This window comes from Vulpes vulpes, chromosome 2, assembly GCF_048418805.1.
Source record: "Vulpes vulpes isolate BD-2025 chromosome 2, VulVul3, whole genome shotgun sequence".
Lineage (NCBI taxonomy): Eukaryota > Metazoa > Chordata > Mammalia > Carnivora > Canidae > Vulpes > Vulpes vulpes.
The window spans coordinates 91,867,396-91,886,894 of record NC_132781.1 but is presented as its reverse complement, the minus strand read 5'-3'; the positions used below and the strand labels follow the sequence as shown (position 1 = coordinate 91,886,894).

General features: G+C 36.8%; 1 protein-coding gene across 4 annotated transcripts in view; it reads left to right on the top strand.

Moving 5' to 3' along the window:
* The window catches only part of MPP7 (MAGUK p55 scaffold protein 7), a 302,487-nt gene that overhangs the window by 195,561 nt on the left and 87,427 nt on the right, over window positions 1-19,499 (top strand). For all 4 annotated transcript variants that reach the window (XM_072749255.1, XM_072749256.1, XM_072749257.1 and 1 more), the window contains one exon: window positions 6,652-6,783. In XM_072749255.1, coding sequence (XP_072605356.1) covers window positions 6,652-6,783 — 132 coding nt within the window. The remainder of the gene's footprint in view (window positions 1-6,651; window positions 6,784-19,499) is intronic.

Here is a 19,499-nt window from a genome sequence, read left to right as displayed (position 1 = left end):
TATAAACACACATAGTTGTATACAACTAAATGCACAGCCCCTAGGAGGAGGTCAATACATCTATCCCACAGATCTACCAACTCCTTTTTGAAAAATTTTAGAACTTTCTCTGGTTATTTGTAAATGTTCCTGGAGTCAGATCCTCATTCATTCATCCTCAAATGTCCAATGCCTACTCTGTGCCAGACCCTACAGATACAACTTGCAGAAGATATGTGAAGGTTAAGGAAGCTAACAGGAGAAATACTGAGTAAAAGAACACATAGAAATACTGTGGAGGGGTGCATAGGTGGCTCAGCCAGTCCAGCGTCCGACTCTTGGTTTCAGCTCAGGTCATGCAGGCTCCTTGGGATTCTCTCTTTCCCTCTCCTCTGCCCTTCCTGTAGTTTATGCTCTCTCTCTCTTTGTCTCTCTCTCTCTCAAATGAATAGAGAAAACCTTAAAATACTGTGGTCATCAGAGGAGGATCTAGTTCCCAGATCTAACTTTGGGAAGGAAGGAGTGTGGGGAGGGTTGGAGAAAATGTTCCAGAGGAAGTGGCAAGTAAGTTGAGCCCTGGAGGTTGAATTTGAGGTAACCAAAAGGAGGAAGAGGAAAGATGAGTTGGGATAGGATGTGAAAATAGATTTCTTTAAAAAGATTTATTTAAGAAAGAGAGAGACTAGGGGGCTGTGGAGGAGGGGCAGGAGAGAGAAGTTCTCTAGCAGAATCCCACTGAGCAGTGAGCCCTACTCAGGGCTAGATCTAATGACCTTGAGATCAAAACCTAAGCCAAAATCAAGAGTCAGATGTTTAATCAACTGAGCCACCCAGGTGCCCATTAAAACAGATGTTTTAAATAAGGTGAATAGTATACGAAGTCCCATAAAGAAAATAACTTGTCAAGTTTGAGGATGTAAATGAGTTCAGTGTGGTTGAACAGTAGCTTGAGGAGAGGAAGGGGCAGAGTTCAGAGCTAGACAGGAACTCCTTTGATTGAGTACAGGGGCTATATACATCCTGGTTTGCCCAGGAACAGTCTGGTTTGTGCCTGTAGTCCCAGCATGATTATTAATAGCCTCCTTTCCATTTCAGTTGTTTCCTTTTTTTAGATGATAAATTATATGGCCGCTCTTATTGTGAGCATATTACAAACTTTGGATTTCATCCTAAGAGCAGTGGAAAGCCACTGAAAGGATTTAAATAGGCAAGTGACACCGTTGTTCTAGTACACGGATTCTTGGAGTGGAGGAGTGGTGGTAGGGCAGGAGGAGTGGGATGCTGAATGGAGGAAGGCCAGCTGGAACCAGTGGAGGTAATTCAGGTGAAACATGATTATGGCCTCCATGAAGGATGTGAGGGATGGATGGAAGTATGGATGGGTAGAACTGGATGCAGCTTCAATACATGGTATTGGCCCAAGTGGTTAATTATTGGGAGAAAATAATATATATAATATTGCATATTGTATGTAGTACACAGTGAATTCCAAGTAAAAGGTTTGAGTATAAAAATTGAAGCATAATCATGAGATAGAGAAGAAACATTCCCAACTTCGGGAACAGATGGACAGATAGACACACACACAGGAAAAGTTAAAAAAAAAAAAGGTGAATGTGGTTAGAAGGAATAATTTACTTAAATAAACGGTTTACATTTGTCTTTCATAAGGTTGTGACAATTAGTCTTTCATTTTATTTTTTACAAAGGGACTTGATAAAAAGTTTTAAAAGTAATTAGGAAAATATTTTGATAATGCATAATTGTATTTTTAATTAAAACCATGGAGAAAGTAGAAGTTCCTTTCTTCACTGTTATGTTTTGTGAAAATGGGCACCATTTCATATGTTTAATCACTTTCTGTTCTGTGAAGCATGTGTCCATATACCTTTTAGGGATAATTACTGTTCATTTGCTGCATTACTTTTCCTTTTTGCATACAGAAATATTACCTACACATTTTTCTTTTTTTTTTTAAGATTTATTTATTTATTTGGTGGGAGGGACAGAAGGATAGGGGGAGAGAGAATCTCACGCAGACTCCCTGCTAAGCATGGAGCCCGACTCAGGTCTCAATCCCACAACTCTGAGATTATGACCTGAGCTGAAATCAAGATTCAGACACTTAACCAACTTAGTCACCCAGGCACCCCTACATTTTTTCCATTATAATTAGAATGCAATACTTCTTGTTTTGTGGACTTTTAACATTTTGGTATTTTGTGGACTTCTCTTTGAAGCAAAATAACTAATCTCTTTGAGGTGGGCATCTCTGCCTTTTTTTTATTGCTATTTAAATAGTACTATAATGGACATCTCTCGTATATTTCAGAATTTTATTGGTCAGTGAATTGTGAGTTAAAATACTATACATCTAAAATTTTGATAGTGATTGCCAACTTGTCCTTTGCAATAATCTAGACATCTTCTCAGTGTACAGTGCCCACAGATGTGCATGAGAAGGTCCTTTCCAAACCCTATGCCCTTGCAAGCCCTGTTTAATATTCTTTCTAAGTTTTGCTAATTGATCACTACTGGAATATATGTCAACCTTCTCCCTGCACAGTTTGTCACTCTTTTTTGTTTTTTAAATATTTCTTTATTTATTCATGAGAGACACAGAAAGAGAGAGGCAGAGGCATAGGCAGAGGGAGAAACAGACTCCATGCAGGAGCCCGATGTGGGACTCAATCCCAGGATTCCAGAATCATGCCCTGAGCTGAAGGCAGATTCTCAACTGCTGAGCCACCTAGGCATCCACAGTTTGTCACTCTTGATTCCCAACAGTTAGGAAATAACTTGAAATTTTGTAACACTTGTGTCACCTGAGGGCTATCAAAGAGTTAAAGATTACACCCCACTCTTAAAATCTCTAAGTTGAGGGGCACCTGGGTGGCTCAGTCGTTAAGCAGTCAGCTCTTGGTTTCAGCTCAGGTCATGATCTCCGGGTTGTGAGATTGAGCCCTGCTTCTGGCTCTGGGCTCAGTAGGGAGTCTGCTTGAGATTCTCTCTGCCCCTCCCTCCATGCTCACTTGCCCATTCACTCTCAAATAAGTAAATAAATATTTTTAAAGATATCTGTTAATTGATTGGTCGGTTGCCATATACAATCAATAATAATTACTTTTATTATTCAATAATGTTTATAAAATCCAGTCTTACTGTCCAAATCTTAAAGTCCAAGAAAAGTAATGAAGCATCAAAGAGACAACAGATGCTGAGAAAAAGGAAGTGGGGCTGTAACAGAAGGCCTTAGTGGATGTGATAAGGTATGGGAGCTTCCTGCAGTGATCGAATGGAGAAGAGCCATAGTGTTGATAGCCTTTGAGGGCACTGATGAAAGGATGTGGATCTTTACAGATACTTTGTTTCTAGGGGAAGCAAATAGAGCCATTAAAAATAATGACCACTCCATGGCATCATGTGGCTACAGTAAAGGCAAATCAACCTATAGGAGTCATCATTCAGTGGCTTGTTTTTGATAAAACAACAAAATGACATCATCTCTAGAATATGGTATTATAATTCAGGAAGTCAGGGAAAAATCAATAGGTTTTAAAAAGGCAATAAAATAAAAGGATTTGTTGCAATTTTTCAGCTTTCCAAAACATGCACTTACCAGAAGTTGCTCATCACCTGAACATGTAGAATGGATGAGACTTCATTAAAGCATGCAAAAGGGAAAAGTGAAGCTTCCTTCTGGAGGAATAAATCAGTGTTACTCATTCTTTTGAGTTAGACACTTAACTCTGTGGACCTGACAGAAACTTAGAACATAGAATTGACCCCAGGGAGTCCAAAGCAGGGAAAGCCTGTGTGCCTGAGGAGTTACAAGGCCTAGTGTTCAATTTCCTGCTTAGTTTTCTGAGCAACCGTTAAACCCATCAGTTGTGATTAGTGGGGTTATGGCATATGGAAATACAATTTTCTTATTTAGGTGTTGCCTTTTTTTTACAAAAAGACAATGTATATACTGAAGAATAGTGTCACCACAGTTAAAGCAGGCAAATAGAATACAAAGTTACTTTTAGTTGTCCAAAATGAAAATGTTGCTAAGCAAAAATATTTGTAAAGCAAAACTATAAAGAATTAGGAACTTGATATCTATAAATCTTAAAAGGTGTTTTGGAAAGCAGACATGGAGGTGAATACAAAGCTAACGAGGGAAAATCCATAGCTGGTGTTAATATTGTCTATCAACTATAATAATCATTTTATTTTAAAAGATGTTTATTAGCCATCTCTGTTAGTCATAGCTATATGCAAGATAGTTTTCATAGATACCCAGATAGGGGACATTTCTCATGTTTTTCATTCAACTCTTTATAGATCCATATTCCCGTCCACTCTCATTCCTATCTTTCTGTCTGAAAGACTTCATATACCGTATTTTGTAATGCAAGTGTTCTGGTGATGAATTCCTTCAGCTTTTGTATGTCTTTTAAAGTCTTCAGTATACTCACATTACTTAAAGATATTTTTGCTGGGTATAGAACTTTAGGTTGCTGGTTTTCTTTGAGTATTTAAAAGATGTTGCTATTACCTTGTAGCTCACATTGTTTCTGATTATGTTGTCATTTTTATCTTTTTTCCTTTGGCCAGTTTTAACTTTCTCACTGGTTTTAAGCAATTTGGTGGTTTCTTTTTATTTTATTTTACTTTTTTTTTTTGTGCTTGGATATTTTGAACTTCTTGGACCTAGGGGCTTCCCCCCCCCCCCCCAATTCAAATTTGGAATATTTTTTGCCATATTTCTTCAAATAATTTTTAGCACCTCTCCTTTCTTTGGAGATGCCAATTAGGTGTATATAAGTTGTCTCATAGCTCAATAATGTTCCATTCATAATTTTTTACTCTACTTTATCTTTGTGTTTCTTGTTAGTTTATAAGTTGCTTTAATGATGTGTTAATCTCAGTGTGCTTTGAAAAAATTTCATACATTGTATCTTTTATCTCAAAGTTTTATTTAAATCTTTCTTATATATTGCCCGTCTGATTTTCATTTTTTCCTCTAGCTTTTTAAACATTTAGGATACAATTATATAATAGTTATTATTTCCTTGTCTACAGTCTATCTGTAATTTCAGGATTTGGTTCTATATAATTCTGTCATCTGTGTAATTTTCAGGGTTTAGTTCTGTGGTGTTATGGTCTTCTTCATGAGCAGTATTTTCTTAAGTCTTCCTTTGTCTAGTAACTCCTATCAGTAATTGATTCTCAGTCATCATGAGTTTTACTTTGTTTGATGCTGGATATTTTTTATTTTTATAGGTAATATTCTTTAGGATTTTTTTCCCCTATTATAATTAAATTACTTGGAAACATGTTGATCCATCAGAGGCTTGCTTTTAAGCTTTGTTAGCTGAGATCTTAGCAGTGTTTAATCTTGGACTAAGTGTTTCCCAGTATAAAGACAATATCCCTATGTTAAGTGTCCTCAATGCCCTGTGAATGCCAAGCCTTCCCCTCTGACTGATGGAACCAGGAGCCACTCCTGCCCTGTGTGATCTTTGGGGATTATTCCCTGTAATGCAGAGTTTCTGAAACTTGGGACTATTGATATTTTGGAGCTGGAAAATGTTTGAAGGGATGGGGAGGGCAGGGAACTGCCCTGTATGCTGTCAGATGTTTAGGAGCATCCTTGGCTTCTACACACTAGATGGCAGTAGCATCCTCCACACTGTGACTACCCAAACTGTCTCCAGACATTGCCAAGTGGCTATTGGGCAGTAAAATTGTTCTCAGCTAATAACCACTGCTCTAATCCTTTTTGGTAGTTTTTTTTTTAATATGCATATGCCTTGGGTAAGGACCCAAGGGGCAGCCTGAGATAACTCAAAGGTAAAAAATGGGACAACCACTTGGAAAAATTGTTTGTCTTATATACAGAAATGTTAAATATACTTACAACCCACGTTGGGGAGTGTAAGGTGGGGGAGAGATTGGTTTCAAAGATGATTTCTAGGCTTCTGGCTAAACTAATTTACGGACTGTGGTGGTAGTGATTAGGCAACATGGTAGTTAAAAGTCTAAAATGCACTCTCCTAAAATAGTTGTGACATGGCAAGGTTTGAGTGTTTTTTTGGTCATTGTGACAATATCACAGTGTTTGTGGAGTTTTACCACAATGACATTCATGACTAGAAAAACTTTTATTCTTTTATATACATGTTAGCTTATTACACAAAAAGTGAAATTGTGAGAAAATCAAGGAAAAAATGAAAGTCATATTGCTCAGCGTTTCGTTGTGTGTGTGTGTGTGTGTGTGTGTTCTGCTAACACTAGGGAGGGAAAAATACAGTTCTCTTAGACTTCTACTGGCTCATCGAACAATGTACCTATAGCTTCACTTTCTCCCTCCTAGAAAAAGTAATAACCGCCCCCACCCCATCCCTAGTTGCCACCCTTATAAGGATAAACCAGAGAATATGCAGGTGAGAAGACTTTTATGCTGATTTTTGTCCTACATTAGTGGCTTTGGGGATGGGGTGGTGTGGCAGGGAAGTAGAGCTGCCTTGTGCTCTTTTTTATACTTCTATTTCTAAGCTCTTCATTTTCAAGTAGTTGCCTTGCTATGTCAAAATTGTAACACCAATTTGATTTTCTTTATAGTTGGATATGCTTGGAATTTTACATTTGATTAATTTTTTTTCCAAATTTTGATTTTGAAAGGCTTTGCTTTCTGTACATGATACTGTGGCTCAGAAGAATTATGATCCTGTATTACCTCCAATGCCAGATGATATTGATGATGAGGAAGACTCAGTTAAAATCATTCGTCTGGTCAAAAATAGAGAACCACTGGTGAGTTTGCGTCTACATTTTGTGCTTAGGTATGAGTAGATATCATTACAAAGCCATATCTGATGGGAACATACCATTTATTCCTCTCTTTGAAACATACTTTTCCTGTGTTGTCGAACTTTATTTTTTAAATTTTTATTTGTGTGTGTGTGTGTTGTCAAACTTTAAATAGAGCATTCATGTCTAAGAAAGATTATTTAGAAAAAAGAAAAAAAGCCAAATAAAATGACAGACATTCTCTTGGTTATAAATAGCAACAATTTATACAATGTGATGTTGACATTTATAAAAGACAGCATAGCATGTGCCAGACACAGCTGATTTAAGATCAAATGGTGCAACTAAAAATAATTGCCTATGGCTTGTCTAGGAAGCTGATTTATTTTAAAGTAATGAGGAGAGATTAATCAAGTGTCTGCTATTTCAAAATGTATATGTACCCATTTATTTTAGCACCAGAATTTATACAATGTCAGATTATGTTGAAGGGTTTATGGTGGGCAGAATGATGTCCCCTGCAGTGCCCAGTGACATCAAGTCCTGATCTTCAGAACCTGTGAAATATTACTTTCAATAGCAAAGGGATTTGTGATTCAGTAAAAATCTTGAGTTAGGAAGATTATCTGAGTTATCTGGTCAGCCTAGTATCATCGCAAGGGTTTTTACTGAAGTGGAAAGGGGAGGCAAGAAGTCAGAGTTGCAAAAGGAGATGTGATAATTAAAGCAAAGGTTGGAGTGATGTTGCCATGAGCCCAGGAATTCCCGAAATTTCTAGACACTGGAAAAAGTGCGGATCACATTCTTCCCTAGATTGTCCAGAAGGAGCACAACCCCTTGACACTTTGATGTTAACCCGAGAACACTCATTTTGGCCCTCCTCCCTCCAGAAGCTGTAAGATAATACATTTGTGTTGTTTTAAGTCACTAAATTTGTGTGGCACATTTGCACAGCCATAGGATACGAGTGTAGTGTGTATCCATATTTTGATGAAACTACATTTGGAAGAAAAATACATTTCATCGTGTAGCAGTTGATTTTAAATGTGTTGTAGCTTATTTTTTCCTAATTAAGTTACTTTTCTGTTCTTAAAGCAAAAGCAGTAGATAATGCAATACATGCTGGGCACTTGGTGAAGTACTTTGCATACAGTATATTTAATCCTCATAGTACACATATTTTTTCCACTGTGATAGACTAGGGCACTGATAGACAAAGAAGCAACGTCCCTAGGTATCACAGCTAATGAGTGGTAAAACTGAGGTCCAAACTTGGCTTTTTACCTTCAAATACTAGTTTTTTCTTCTATACCATATTGTGTCTTTATAACTTGTACCTTTTAGGTAATTTTCATGTTTTGTTTGTGTAAGGGCAACTTTGGTACCTTGATAAATGCATTGAATACTCTTACCTAGAAAAAGACACCAGTAAATCTGCGTTTGAGATAAGGGAACTGCTCCCTGTGTTCCTGGCTAAGATTGTTTCATGTAGATGATAAATTTGTGCTTTTCATCTGTGGTTAGAAATCTGTACTGGTAACCTAAATATCTCTTGGTCTTTGTTGTGGAGGTGACGTACTTAGTAGGGATAGATGGTATATATAGTTCAGATGTAGAAAGATCTATCTCAGAGCCTATTGCCATAAAGTAACTAATGCTTGATGGCTTCTGCACATCCCACAATAAGAAATACATTTTTTAGTTTTGTTTTTGACAAATTCAGTCTCTTAGGTAATCAGAAGGCTGACCACCTTGAGGAGTTCAGTCATTCATCAGTAGTAATTTCTTTGATCAGTTTTCCCAGGGGTAGCAGTTTTTGGTGTGTTGGTTTGATGAGCTAATGTTGAAGCTGCCATCAGCGACATTTAAGTCCCGAGCCTCTCCTAAGCAAATCCGATCTTCCAAATGTTTGTCAAAGAAATTAGGTATGCACTGCATTGACAGTTTTCAAAAGTTTTAACTGGCCCTCTATAAATTAGTTTCAATTTGAAAAGCAATTGAATGAAGTATACAAAATAACCTGAAGTTGTGTTATCATATTTTGTTCTTGAATAGATCACATGCTCTCACTAGTAAGCATGTAACACCTGAAATAATTAGACCTAAGGTTGACATCATCATCCTTTGTTAGCTCTCTTTTCTTTCTCTCTTGTTTGTTGATTCTAATTACATATTTATTTGAGATACAGAGCACACTCAAGTTTGGGGGAAGGGGCAGCAGGAGAAACAGACTCCCCGCTGAACAGGGAGTCACTTGGGTCTCAATCCCAGGACCCTGGGATCATGACCTGAGCTGAAGACAGATGCTTAACCAACTGAGACACCCAAATACCCCTCTTTTCTTAAAGTTTATATAACATAGTGTATTTAAAACAAGAGTCTGAAGTAGGATAAGAGTGAGAGTTGCATATGTTAGATTCAGTCAGAGCAGGCAAATCTTCAGATAAACAGTGCAAGAGGGGGAGAACAAATACCCCAGGATGTTGTTATGTAGGTGGTGAAAAGTGCTAACTATCCAGTTAGCAAGAATAGAAGGAAATGCATGGGAAGAAAACTTTCAAGTGCCCCTATGGTTCTGTAGAGCCTGCGGGGCTATGCAGGTACTAAGAAGAGGCTAGGAATTTAGAAAATAGAACCAAATAAATTTTAAACTTGGTTGAATTCTTAAGTTGTTTAAAAATAATTATTTCTCAGGGAACCTAAGTGGTTCAGTTGGTTGAGCATCTGATTTGATTTTGGCTCAATTCATGATCTTAGGGTTGTGCCCTGGGCTCCATGCTAAGTATGGAGCCTGCTGAAGATTCTCTCTTGCCCTCTGCCCCTCCCCCTACTCTAAATAAATAAAATTTAAAAATTAATTATTTGTCTTAAGCATGAGGATGTTCTCCCAATATGTATTATTTGTGTATTCATGTGCTATTTTAAGCATTTCTTGGATTGTTCAATTGTTCAATTTCTTTTTTTTTTTTTTGATCAGTTTCTTAATTCATATACCAAGGTATAATTTGGCAACTTCATAATGCCAAATAGCATTTTGCACTTCATAGCATTTTTATTTCAAGTGTGGGGTATTTAAAAATTTTAATTCCATTTCATTTTTATTCATAATCTTTGTTTTTTTGCTATTTTTACATGAATTTAAACAATTTTGTTTCTCCATTATTTAAAAGTAAAAGTTTAAAAAATGAACTGTAGAAAATAGTCATTTTCAGCAAACTTGTCATTTTACATTTGTCAAATGTCATAATGTCATTTGTCATTTTGGAGAGGTTACTGGAAAAACCACCACCACCAAAAGAGCAGGGGGTAGGAGGAGAAGCAGAAACTGAGAGAAGGTTGAGCTGAGGCATTCTTAGGAGAATGAATCCAGGTTGTAAGAATCAAATAGTTAAGATGAGGGAAGCCAAGCTGTAATAAAATTCTAGTGATTGGATGGTCAGTAAATTTTTGGCAAAGGATTCAAGAGGGAATGCCACAAGATTTAGCAATCAAGGTGTTAGTTTATCAATGTTATTTAAGAATGTAATTTTGGAGGTGCCTAGGTGGCTCATTGTTAAGCATTGATTTCAGCTCAGGTCATGATCTTAGGTCCTGGGGTGAGCTCCTTGGCAGGCTCCATGCTCAGCAAGGAGTCAGCTGGAGGATTCACTTTCTCTCCCTCTGTCCCCACCCCCTGCCACTCTTACATGCACACTCTCAAATAAATAAATCTCTTAAAAATGTAATTTTAGTTTTTGGACTGAGGTGAAATATCAGTGAAATAAGCCTGAGGTTCCTTATTAGATAATCAGGAGATATGCTTCTTCAAGAGTGTTTTGAGTATCAGCTAGCATTATGTGTTTGAAATGCTTTGCCAGTTTTTAGGCCATATGCAGGCATTAAGTAAATGTTACATAGAATGACAAGGTGGGAGCTCTAGATGACAGTTGTTGAAGGAGAGGACCATTTCTAGGGAAAGGAGGCAGTGAACACAGATCATGTAGGTATTTGAGTGGGAAGGTGAGAGGCTGTTAGTTTGAGGAGAAGGATGGATGAACGAATTGAGAGAAGGAGGGAAAAACACTGGTTAGGATGCACAGAGCAGAGCTATCATCCTTCCCTATGAATTTGGAATAATCTCTATCTGTATCTAATTATCCAGAAATAATAATAAATAGTTTTTTGGCAATCTTAAGAAAATGACATTCTATTAGTGAGTGAGTAGATTATGATCCCGATTTTCAGTTTCTGGCATGGGTTGTCCTTCTTGTTTCTTTTATTTTTTTCATTTTTTATTTTTTTTTTAAGATTTTATTTATTCACAAGAGACAGAGAGGCAGAGACGCAGGAAGAGGGAGAAGCAGGCTCCATGCAAGGAACCTGACGTGGACTGCCAGGACTCCAGGATCATGCCCTGGGCCGAAGGCAGGCGCTAAACTGCTGAGCCACCCAGGGATACCCTCTTGTTTCTTTTAGAACTGTGGTGCTCAAACTATGGTATTCTGAGAATTACCGGAGGTGCTTACTTAAAATGCAGACTTCATAGTCTCTGTCCCCCAGAAATTCTGCATCAGTAAGTTTCAGGTGGAGGTGGGGCCTGGGAAACTATATTTTTAAAAATGTCTCCAATATACTTGATGCAATTGTTTGGTAGACAATACTTGAAACCACTTTGATTTCAAAGATTCAACTGAAATCACCTGTGCTACCAGTTTAAGGAGGAAGTCTTAGAATATTGGCATTATTGTAAGCAATGCAGTTTTTGTGTAGGACAGCCTACAGGATAGCCTGGTCTCTGCAATCCTTCTTTATAAACCATTTTGCAGTAGTACCAAGACAAATTTAACCAGAATTTTAACTTTTCAATCTAACCTGAAGTTCTCTATACTCTCTGTTTTGTCAAAATCATACAGAATAGCAGGGTGCCTAGGTGACTCAGTCACTTGACCATCTGATTCTTGATTTTGGCTCAGGTCATGATCTCAGGGTCATGAGATAGAGCCCCCATTGAGCCACTTGCAGAGCATGGAGCCTGCTTGAAATCCTCTCTTTCCCTCTCCCTCTGCTTCTCCCACTGCTTGTGTCCCCCCCTCCTTTCAAAAGTCACATAAAATAAATGTAAAATAACTAAATAAGAAAATATGTAAATATTTAAAAAGTACAGTTTTATTCGTTTTGCCTTTGCCATGTGTATCATAGGACTATAGACTTTTGTATGATATGGCATGTAATGCACTCTATTTTATTGAGTTTTGATCTTATTTTCATGCAAGGATCTTCCACTAGAAATACCTCAAAGAACTGTGATAATAGGGGCATGGAAAGGAATATGGATATAATAATCCTCAAGAATGAAGGAATCGAAAATTGAGTCAAGTGCTAGTATAATGTAGAAAGTGAGAGATTATTTCTCAGGGTACATATCTCACCCTCCAGGGATAGGTAGAGTCAGCAGCTAGCAAGCACTTCTGTTTCAAGGTTTCTATGTATAACAGAGTAACCCTTCAGTGCTGGAGTGATCTTCTTTATCTATACATTCTAGAAATGATTTCATCCAGCCCATGGCTTTAAAAATCTTCTGTGTGTCAGTAATTCCCAGGTCTATTTTTCCTCCAGAACTTTTTTTCTGAACTTTAAATGTGTATGTCCATCTGTGTACTTGATATCTCCATTTAAATGTCCAGTGGACATCTCTGTCTTCACATGTCCAAAAGTAAACTGATGTTTGTCCTCGAATCCATATGCCTTCTAGGATACCTCCTCTTAGTTGATTACAATCCCATCTTCCTAATTGCTCAGCCAAAAGTCAGAATCAGTCTTTGATACCTTTCTTCTTTCGTGTCCCATTTCCAGTCTACTGGGAGATCCTTTAGGCTCTACCAATAATATAGCTGGACTATTCATCATTTCTCCTTCTGCCAGTCAGATCCAAGCTTCCTTCATCGGTACCCTGGAGTATTTTAACAACCTCCAGCCTGTTTCCTCATTTGGCTCTTACATTCCTTCACCCTTAACATAGTAGGTGGAGTAAACCTGTTAGAGTATAGCACTTCTGCTGTTCAGCCTCTCCTTGTTTCTTTCAGAATAAAGTCCAGAGCTCTCACAATGACCTACATGATCTGGCTCTCTGTTAACCATCTGACCTCACCTCCTACTTCTCTCCTTTTACTTCACTTCAGCCACAATAGCTTTTTTTCTCTTCCTTGATCATTCCATTCATAACCTCATCTGAGCACCTATGTGCTATTTCTCCTTCATCTCCCCCACCCTTTTTTTTTCAAAAGAGAGAGGGAAGTGGGAGGAGCAGAGAGAGAGAAAGAGGGAGCAAGAAACTCTCAAGTAGACTCCACATGGAGCAAGGATCCCCATAGGGCTCCATCTCACAACCCTGAGATCATGACCTGAGCCCAAATCAAGAGTCAGACATTTAATCAACTGAGCCACCCAGCCATCCCCTCCTTCGTGTCCTTTTTAATATTTCTTTACTCAAATGTCATCTTCTCATTGAGGCCTGCATCTTGACATTATCTTTCTTTTACCTGCTCTGGCACTCTTGATCTTTCTCCCCCTGCCCTCTCTCATAACCATAGTGTTTACCACCACCTTCTTCTTTTTTTAAAAAAAATTAAATTAAATATTATGTTGTTTATTATCATTTTTTATTTTTTAAATCATTTATTTAAATTCAATTTGCCAACATATAGTATAACACCTTCTAACCTATGTATATCTAATTATTTCATCTTTGTTTTTTGTCCTTCTCCCTTGTTAGATGTCAGCTCCATGAGCAGCCAGAGATGGTTAGTTTGTTTCACCAATGTATTACAAGCTCTTAGAACAGAATGTGGTAGAGTAGGTTCTCAATAAACATTTGTCAACTTCTCTGAATCACAGAATAAGTCAACAGGACCTGCAGTAAACACAACAAACTGGAGATTATATTCAGGAAAAACATAGAACTCTAAGAAATGAAGAACTTGCTCCTAAGCTCATGTACAGACTCACTCACCCAGAAACCTAGCACAAAAACTCCCAATTTAAAAGCACCTAGACCATATGTGAAAGAGACCCACTTACAAATCTCTGGTGCTTACCAGAGAGGCAGGAAACTTTTAGAACTTTCCTCAGGGATGGAGACATTGGCAGATCCATATTTGTGACCTTATTTACTTTGTTAAAGTTGGTGAGGGAGTAGGAATCATTTGGGTACTGTTCCTGTAATCTGCTAGACATGTGGATGTCCCCAGCTGAGAGTCCTGCCAACCCCCACACTGTAACTGTGCATCCCAACAGCCCTGCCCACCCCTTTGCCACAGTGCAGCCTTGTAGTGCTCAGTACAGAGGTGTGTTACAGCCAGGCTGTGCACTAGCCCTATACACACTGCATTGCAGACATAGCTCTGCCATAGCAAACAGGTTAATGCATCCTATACAGAGGATGCTTCTTGAACACCTAGCTCTGGCCAGAGAGGATTAAGTTCCTAGGTCATATGACATCTCCTTTGAAAGGTCACTCCTTCAATATTTGGAGATGTGATTGATTTACCTAATACACAGAGAAATCAAGCAAACATGAAACAAACACAGAGAATCAAGCAAAATGAGGAGATAGAGGAAAATGTTCCAAACAAAACAGGAGAAATCATTAGAAAATGACATTGATGAAATGGAGATAAGCAGTGTATCTGATAAAGAATTCAAGGTAATGTCATAAGGATGCTCACTGAACTCAGAAGAAGATTGGATCAACACAATGGGATCCTCAACAAAGAGAAATACAACAAAATTTCAAACACAAGGTACCGAACTGAACAACACAGTAATTGAACTGGAAAATACACTAGAGCAGCTCAACAGGATGAAGCCAAAAATCAGATCAGCAAGCTGGAAGAAAAAGCAGTAGAAGTCTCCCAAAGCAGCAAAAAGAAAAAAGAATGAAAAAAAATTGAAAATAATTTAAGGAGCTTTGGATCAACATTAAGTGGAATAATATTCTCTTATAGGGGTCCAAATACAAGATAGACAGGCGCAGAAAACTTGTTTGAAGAAATAATAGCTGAAAACTTTTCTAAATTAAGACAAGAAAATAGACCTACAGGTCTATAAAGGCCAGATAGTTCAGATAAGAACCCAAAGTGATCCATAGGAGGACACATTATAATTAAAATGGAAAAAGAGAGAAACTTAAAAGTTGGAAGAGAAGAACAACTTACTATATCCAGGGAAACCCCATAAGGCTATCAGCAGATTTTTCAGCAGAAACTTTGCAGGCTAGAGAAGAGTGGCATGACATATTCAAAGTGCTGAAAGGAGAAAACTTCTACCCTAGAAGTCTCTATCACTAAGTTTAGTATTCAGATTTGAAGGAGACGTTAAAAGTTTTACAGATTTAAGCAAAAGCAGAAGTGGTTCATCATAATTAAGCTGGCTCTGTAAGGAGTGTTAAAAGGACTTTTCTAAACTGAAAAAGAAATGGCACTAAATACTACGAAAGTATACGGAAGTAAAAATGTCGCTGGAAAAGGTCAGTATATGGTAAAGGTAGTGGATTAGTTGCTAATATGGCAAGTGTGAAGGTCAAAATACAAAAATAGTAAAATTAACTAAAATCAGTTAATGGAAGCACAAAATAAAAAGATGTAAAGTGTGACATAAATATAAAACGTGAAAGGCAGAAAGGAAAAATGTAAAGTTTTGGACTATGTGCAGCTTAAGATGCTATCAACTCAAACAGACCTACAATAGGAAATTATAAGTGACCATAATAACCATAATGCAAATTTATACAAAATACACAAAAGAAAATGAAGAAAGGAATCTTAACAATATAAAAGGAAGGCATTGAACCAGAAGTGAAGAGAGAGAAAAGAAGAATAGACAGGAACTATGAAAACAGCCAGAAAACAATTAACAAAATGGCAGTAAGTATGTATCTATCAATAGCTACTTTAAATGAACTCCATATTTCAGTCAAAAGACAGAGAGGTTGAATGCATAAAAAAGAGAAGACGTGTCTATATGCTCCCTGTAAGAAACTCACTTCTGAAGTAAAGACATACCTAAACTGAAAGTGAAAGAATGGAGAAATATATTCTTTGCAAATGGAAACAAAAAGCTCTAGCAGCTATACTTAATAGCAAAGTAGACTTTAAAACAAAACTATAGTAATAAACAAAAAAGGCATTATGTAATGAAAAGGGTTAATCTAACTAGAAGACATACCCTTTATAAATATATGTGCACCAAATATAGAGACCCAAGATATATAAAGCAAATGTTATTGACCTAAAGGGAGAAATTGACAGAAATATAATAGTAGGGGACTTTAACACTCCATCAGTGGATGCATCATCCAAACAGAAAGTCCATGAGCAAATAGTGGCTTTGAACAGTACATTAGACCAGTTAGACTTAATAGATATGTGCAGAATATTCCATCCAAAAAGAACAGAATACACATTCTTCTCAAGTGCTCATGGAACATTCTCCATGATAGACAATGTTGGGCCACAAAACTAGTCTCAATAAATTCAAGAAGATGAAATATCAAGCATCTTCTCCACCCACAATGTTATAAAACCAGAAATCAAATACAAGAAGAAAATTGGGAAACCCTCCCAAATATGGAGATCAAACAACATGCTACTGAACAATCAGTGGGTCATTGAAGAAATCAAAGAAGGAATTAAAAAGTACCTGGGGATGGAAATGAAAATAGGAACGCCACAAACCAAAAATTTTGAAATCAGCAAACGTGATTCTAAAAGGGAAATTCATAGCATTACAGGCTTCCCTCAAGTAAAAATAATCTAATTTGACACAAAAAGGAAGCCCAAAGTTAGTAGATGGAAAGAAATAATAAAGACCAGAGCAGATATAAAGGAAAGAGACAAAACAATAGAAAAGGTCAATGAAACTAAGAGCTATTTCTCTGAAGAGATAAAGCATCTGACAAACCTTTAGCTAGACTCATCAAGAAAAAGAGGATTCAAGTAAAATCAGAAATGAAAGAGAAGTTACAACTGACACCACAGAAATACAAAGAATCATGAGACTATGAACAATTATACACCAACAAATGGGACAATCTAGAGGAAATGGATGAATTCCTAGAAACATACAATTTTCCAAGACCAAGTCATAAAGAAAAAAAAAATCTAAGTAGACTAATTACTAGCAAGGATATTGAATAATAATTAGAATTTCCCAACAAAAGTCTAAGGGGCTTCACAAATGAATTTTATCAAGCATTTAAAGATTTAATGCATACTGTTTAAAAACTGTTAGAGAAAGTTAAAGGGGAGGGAGCACTTTATTATTTTTGAAACATTATCCTGATACCAAAACCAGACAAGAATACCACATATACACAGAAAGTTACAGGCCAATATCATTGATGACACTGATGAAAAAATTCTCAACAAAATACTAACAAACTGAATTCAATAATACATTAAATGGATCATAAGCCATGATCAAGTGGGTTTTAGTCCAGAGATCCAAGTGGTGGTTTAGTGCCCATAGATTAATCAAAATGGCATAGCACATTAACAAAATTAAGGATAAAAACCATATGATCTTAATAGATGCATAAAAATCATTTGACAAGATTCAACATGCATTTATATGATCCAAACTCAGCAAGGTGAGTAAAGATAAAAGACATATATGACAGACCCACAACTAATATACCCAATGGTAAAAACCTGACAGTTTTTCCTCTAAGATCAGAAACAAGAAGAGGATTACACATCTTGCCTCTGTTAATTCAACACAGTATTAGATGTCTTAGCCATAGCAATTAAGCAAGAAAAAGTAATAGAAGGCATTCAAGGACGGAAGAACTAAAATTGTCACTCCTTGCAGTTGGTACCATATTATATATAGACAATCCAAAAGATTACACTAAAAACTGTTAGAACTGATAAATGGATTCAGTAAAGTAGGAGGATACAAAATCAACATAACATAAATCTATGGCATTTCTACACATGAATAATGAATTATCAGAAAGAGGAAATAAGAAAACAATCTCATTTAAAAGAATAAAATGGCTAGGAATAAATTTAACCAAGAAAGTGAAAGATCCATACGCTGAAAACTATGACATTGATCAAAGAAATTGAAGAAGACACAAATAAATGGAAGGATAGTCCGTGCTCATGAATTAGAAGAATTAATTTTGTTAAAATGTCCATACTACCCAAAACAATCTACGGATTCAGTGCAGTGCCTTTCAAAATTCCAAGGGCAGTTTTCATGGAACTAGAGCAAATAATTCTAAAATTTGTACGGAACCACAGAAGATCCCATATAGCCAAGGTAATCTTGAAAAAAAAAAAAAAAGAACAAGGTTTGAGGCATCATGCTCCTTGGTTTGAAATTATACTACAAAGCTATAGCAATCAAAACAGTTTGGTATGGGTGTAAGAACAGGCACACTGATAAATGGAACGGATTGAGAGCCCAAAATTAAACCCACACATATATGGACAATTTACAGCAAAAGAGCCAATGACATACCATGGAGAAAAAAGAGTCTTTTCAATAAATGGTTTTGGGAAAAACTGGACAGCCACATGCAAAAGAATGAAACTTGACCACTGTCTTGCAGTATATACAAACAATAACTTGTAATGCATTAAAGACTTGAATTTAAGACCTGAAACTGTAAAAGTCCTAGAAGAAGAAAATACAGGAAGACACAAGCTCCTTGACATGTGTCTTAGCAATATTTTTGTAGGTGTGACTCTAAAGGCAAGGGAAACAAAAATAAACAAAGTGGTCTACATCAAACTTCTGCACAGCAAAAGAAATCATTGAAATGAAAAGATTATCTACTGAATAGGAGATTTTTGCAAATCATGTATCCGATAAGGGATTAATGTCCAAAATATATAAAGAACTCCTACAATTCAAAAACACCCCACAAAGTAACTCAATTAAAAATGAGCAGAGTATCTGAATAGACATTTTTTCCAAAGAAGACATTCAGATGGGCCAGTAGGCACATGAAAATATATTCAGCACCGCTATTTATTAGGGAAATGCAACTCAAAACTGATTTCACACATCACCTAACATCAGTTAGAATAGGTATTACCAAAAAGACAAGATAGGATATGTCTTGGTGAGGACATGGAGAAAAGGGGATCCTTGTACATTGTTTATGGGAATATAAATTGGTACAGCCACTACAGAAAACATTATGGAAACTTCCCCATACTGTTAAAAATTTAAGACTGGAACTACCATATGATCCATCTTTTCCACTCCTGGCTATTTAATCTGAAGAATATAAAAATACTGATTTGAAAAGATACATGCACCCCTGTGTTTATTGTAGCACTATATACTATAGTCAAGACCTGGAAAGGACGTGGATGTCCACTGGTAGAGGAATAGGTGAAGAAGATGTGGTGTATATATGTATACAATGGAATATTACTCTGTCATTAAAAAAGAATGGAATCTTGCCATTTGTGACAACATGGATAGATGTTGAAGGTAGTATACTAAGTGAAAGAAGTTAGAGGATGACAAATACCATATAATTTTATTCATATGTGAAACCTAGAATAAAGCAAATGAACAAACAAAACTAACTCCTAGATAATAAACAACTGATTGGTGGCTACCAGAAAGTTGGGAGAGGACAAAATAGGTGAAACAGGGTCATTATATGGTGATGGATGGATGGTAACTAGACTTCTAGTGGTAATCACCTTATGGTTGCATAC